The following is a 4,618-nucleotide window of genomic DNA, read 5'->3' as shown; positions in this document are numbered from 1 at the left end:
AGGTTTCAGTGAGCAGAGATTGTGTCACTGCACTCCAGCCTGGGTGACAAGAGTGAAACTCAATCTCCAAAAGAAAAAAAAAAAAAAGGATGCATAAGAGAGACCCCTTGCTCCTTCCATCCTGTGAGGACACAGCAAGAAGGAACGGTTTATGAACCAAAATACTAGCCCTCACCAGACAGAATCTACTAGCACTTTGATCTTGGACTTCCCATCCCCCAGAACTGTGAGAAATAAATTTCTTTTATAAGCTGCCCACCTTATGGCATTTTGTTAGAGCAGCCTAAATGCACTATGACAGATAATAAATGTTTTAAAGCTGCCAAATTTTGGGTTAACTGGTTATGCAGTAATAAACCACTGAAGGAATATGCTACTATTTATTCATTTTATTTATTTATTCTCCTCCTGATGAACATTTGGGTTAACTTTGGGGCTATTATAATAAAGTTGCTGTGAATATTCTCGTATATGTATTTTTATAAACAACTGCACTCAAACTCTCTTGAGTGTATAACAAGGTGTCAGTTTGCTAGAACATAGGATTGGTATATGTTTAATCTTGGTTGATACTGCCAAATAGTTTTCCAAAATTATTGTAACAACTTACATTCCCATTATTATGTGCTGAATATATGTGTCCCCCAATATTTTTTTATGTTGAAGCCCTAACCCCCAGTGTGGCTGTACTTGGAGTAAAGCAGTAAGTAAGGTTAAATAAGGTCATAAAAGTGGGGGCATGATCCTATAGCTTCATGTTCTTATAAGAAGAGACACAAGAGAGCACTCTTTCCTGTACCCCCCAACACTGCATGCACAAAGAAGAGATCATGTGAGGACTGCAGCAGGAAGGTGGTCATCTGCAATTGAGGAAGAGAGCCCTCACCTCCAGAAACCAAATTTGCTGACACCTTAATCGTGGACTTCTGGCCTCCAGAACTGTGAGAAGATAATTGTCTGTTTTTAAGCCACCCAGTCTATAGAATTTTGTTATGGTGTCCAGAGTAGACTAAGACATCCATCAAGAATGTATAATAGTTCCAGTTGTTCCACATCTTCCCCAACACTTGGTATTGTATTTGAAATTTTAGTCATTCTAGTGGATGTACAGTGCTTCCTCATTGTGGTTTTCATCTGCATTTCCCTGTTGAATCATGACGTTGAACACCTTTTCATATACTTATTAGCCATTTGAATATTCTCTTTTGTTAAGTACCAGCCTACGTCTTTTGCCCATTTAAAAATTTTGTCTTTTCCTTCTTGATCTGTAGGAGTTCTCAATATATTCTGCATATGAGTCCTTTGTCAGTATAACTATTGAAAATATCTTTTTTTCACGGTGTCTTGCTCTTTCCCTCTTAATGTTTTTTTGATGAACATCTGCTAGAATGTTGGTGTTTGCAAAACTGTTTCACGCACGTCATCTTACAAATCCCTCTTCCCACTGACAGATATTCAGGCTGGGGCCATTGGTCTTTATCAGACTGGAAAACTGAAGCTCTGATCTGTGGCACTTGTGTTAAGAAGGATGCCCCCTCTACACACACTCATATTACTACTAGTGTGGCACTGGGTGGCTAAGCCTAGCAACAGACTTCCTCCATTCCACAATGGCATTAGGTTAGTGATCAAAATGTACTGACCATCAAAGCCACATTTACTAGGTCCCTGCTGATTTTCAGGTCCTGTGTGTGGAGGGACATAAAGGTGATCAAGACCAGAACCTGTCCCCAAACAGCCTCCAGTCTGGTAGAAGCACTTATGCACTAGAGAAGAATTCCTCTCTCTAAAGCATCCCCTAAGACCCTGCTTGACGCCAGGCTGACAGGAGGGGCGGAGGACAGAACTGAAACAGAAGTAGCCCTTTACCTTGAGGACCTTACAGACTGGCGGAGAGAGACCAAAAACCACGGGCCAGAATCACCCAAGGCAGCGAGAGAAGTTCCCCCCAGGACAAAAGTATGAGCCAGGGGTGGGGCGGACAGAAGGACGGGTTCCATTCTAAAACAGTGAGCAGGGACTGTGGACCCACATTGCTCTGGACTCAAATCACGACTTTTAGCACGGTTTTTACCTCTAGGTTCGTTGTGAGGGCTAAATGAATTCATATAAGTTAATTCAAGCTTGTGCATGCTTAGTAAGCGCTGTGAACGCCAGCCAGTCTTATTCAAATATAGGGAAGGGTGGGTCACTTTTACTTTTAAAAAATAATAAAAGTAAAAGCCCTCTGAAGGGAAGCTTTAGGTGAAGACGCGAACAAACCTGCCGCCACCGATCTAAATCAGATGGCGAAGAGGTGCGCCGGGAAGCATTTGGTGATGGACGTGCGCGCGCCCGAGGCCCCTTTACGTGCACGCGCCCGCTACCTGGTCTTGCCGAAGGCGTGACCGTAAAGGGGCCCGGCTCTGTCGTGAAAGGGCCGCAAAAAGGCCGAGGGCGAGTTGACGGCTGCGACTCCATTTTGTAGGCCGCTTCGTTGTGTGCATCCACGGCGATTCTTCCCACAGAGTTGTGAAGCGAAAGGCTTACAATTAAAAGGAAGAAAAAAAAAATAAAGATAATTCGGGAGTACAATTGACAAAGCGTGTGGGTCGCTCAGCCTCCAGCAGTAACTGCTGATCTCCAGTTCTTGGAGGGTTCCGGTGAGAAGAACGCCCCTACTGCGGTACTGAAGAAGCGGCGGGAGGAGATGCGGCCCCTGGACATAGACGAGGTGGAAGCGCCTGAGGAAGTGGAGGTGCTGGAGCCCGAGGAGGATTTCGAGCAGTTCCTGCTCCCGGTCATCAACGAGATGCGCGAGGACATCGCGTCTCTTATACGCGAGCACGGGCGGGCGTACCTGCGGACCAGGAGCAAGCTGTGGGAGATGGACAATATGCTCATCCAGATCAAAACGCAGGTGGAGGCCTCGGAGGAGAGCGCCCTCAATCACGTGCAGCACCCGAGTGGCGAAGCCGACGAGAGAGTGTCGGAGTTGTGCGAGAAGGCTGAGGAGAAAGCCAAGGAGATTGCGAAGATGGCAGAGATGCTGGTCGAGCTCGTCTGGCGAATAGAGAGAAGCGAGTCTTCTTGAAGGAGGAGATCGGTGGTAAGGTCGGAAACTAGCTGGAGCTTGGATGAAACTCAGTAGTCGCCCTAAGCATGGTTAAACCGCGCCCTGTAAAAAGTTATGTTCTAGGCCTGCATCCCCCATTTTATTGCATCAAAAATTGAGCATTGGGAACAAAGTTGGGGTCAAGAGGAAAGAATGTGTGCTGGTTTTGTTAGGCGTTAGTATACCGTTTTTTTGTGGCCTCTTCCTCCCACACTGGTAATTAGAGAAAGATAACAGTCACTTCGGTTTTGTTTTTGTGAAACATAAAAGTCAATTCTAATAGGGCGGTCGCCAGAAGTAGACCTGTCTAGGCACTAAGGGAGTTTGGGGAAAGCCAAAGAAGACCTAGGCCATAGAGCGCAGTGGAACGCAGGCTGAGAACGCAGGGAAAGAGAAATAAAGAGTAAAGCCAGAGGCCATTACCTGAAATTTCCAGATTGTTCTATGAGACAGGCATGTCAGAGGACCGTGTCTCAACGAAGTGGCATTCTTCTGGGTGGTTCACATTTATTTTTAACATCAGGATATGGAACTTTGAGAGTCAATGTCTTCATGGTAAATTTCTCCCAATTGTGCTTTAGGTTCACAGCTGAGGACTGTAGTCAACTGGTAAGGATGAACTGACACCTTGAGGAAACTGAAACAGCTTGTCATTTTCTCTGTTTTGTTTTTGTATGTCTTTTACCCCCATGTGACAGTCTCCCTTATGGTCAGTGATTGATGACCTCGATATGGATTTAGATTATCAAATGTGTTTGGTTTTGGAAATATAACTTTTGTCGAAGAAATACTCTCAGAAGAGAAATGGGGCTTAATTAAGTCGTTTTTGTGGTCACGTTTATTCTTGTTACTTCGCTGTGTTTTTGAAATGTTGGGCATGGCCTCGTGTTTTGCTATTACCTTTGTGACCTGATTGTTTTTTGGAACACGTCAAGACGTGGGATCAGAATCTTCCAACTGGAGAGGTGCAGTGGAAGACACTACGCTACTTGGTTGGGCCTGGTGAAGAATGTATTAATGAGACTGCTTTGCATAAAGCTGGGAAGAAAGAGAAGACAGTTGGAGATGGAAGATGGTTTTGTATATATTTTGGAACTTTAGTTCCTCTGTGAGACGAAAGAGGAGAGCTATGTTTTGTGGCACATTGTCTGATATATATTGTGTAACCTGTCAGGTGAGTTGACTTAGACAACATAGCTGACCTTTTATGACAAGGCAGTTTGAATAGGGACTATTGTAATACCCTCACACATTATAGGGGCATCAGAGAATGGCATCGAAGAGACAGTCTACAGAGAGCTTTAAAAGGCCAGAGAAAGGAAAAGACATTATCAGGGCCTGGAAAGTCTCTTCCAGTTCATCAGGGTAGTAGACCTGTCAGATTGGAGGTCAAAGTCAAAAGTATAATAAGTGTTAATTTGCCTTGAAAAACAAAGACCTAAAAAGCCTTTTTTAAGAAATAAATTTTTTGTTCACATGACCAAAGCCCCTCCTGTGTGTGTTAATAAAAGAATCATAAACAAA

The 4,618-nt window shown here is 44.2% G+C and overlaps 1 protein-coding gene across 2 annotated transcripts; it reads left to right on the top strand.

The window, feature by feature from the left end:
- Positions 1-371: 371 nt before the first annotated feature.
- On the top strand, positions 372-4,618 carry MRFAP1L1 (Morf4 family associated protein 1 like 1). Of its 2 annotated transcripts, none has more exons than XM_526513.7 (2): positions 372-3,088; positions 3,676-4,618. In XM_526513.7, exon 1 carries the CDS (start codon positions 2,690-2,692, stop codon positions 3,071-3,073), a length of 384 nt encoding a protein of 127 aa, XP_526513.2. In that variant the 5' UTR covers positions 372-2,689; the 3' UTR covers positions 3,074-3,088; positions 3,676-4,618. The 2 variants fall into 2 exon arrangements, with proteins under 2 accessions (XP_526513.2, XP_009445593.1); XM_009447318.5 differs by having other exon boundaries at positions 2,433-3,093.

This window comes from Pan troglodytes, chromosome 3, assembly GCF_028858775.2.
Source record: "Pan troglodytes isolate AG18354 chromosome 3, NHGRI_mPanTro3-v2.0_pri, whole genome shotgun sequence".
NCBI classification, from domain to species: Eukaryota; Metazoa; Chordata; class Mammalia; order Primates; family Hominidae; genus Pan; species Pan troglodytes.
Note: the sequence above shows the minus strand (reverse complement) of the source record. Positions and strands in the feature narration are given on the sequence as shown.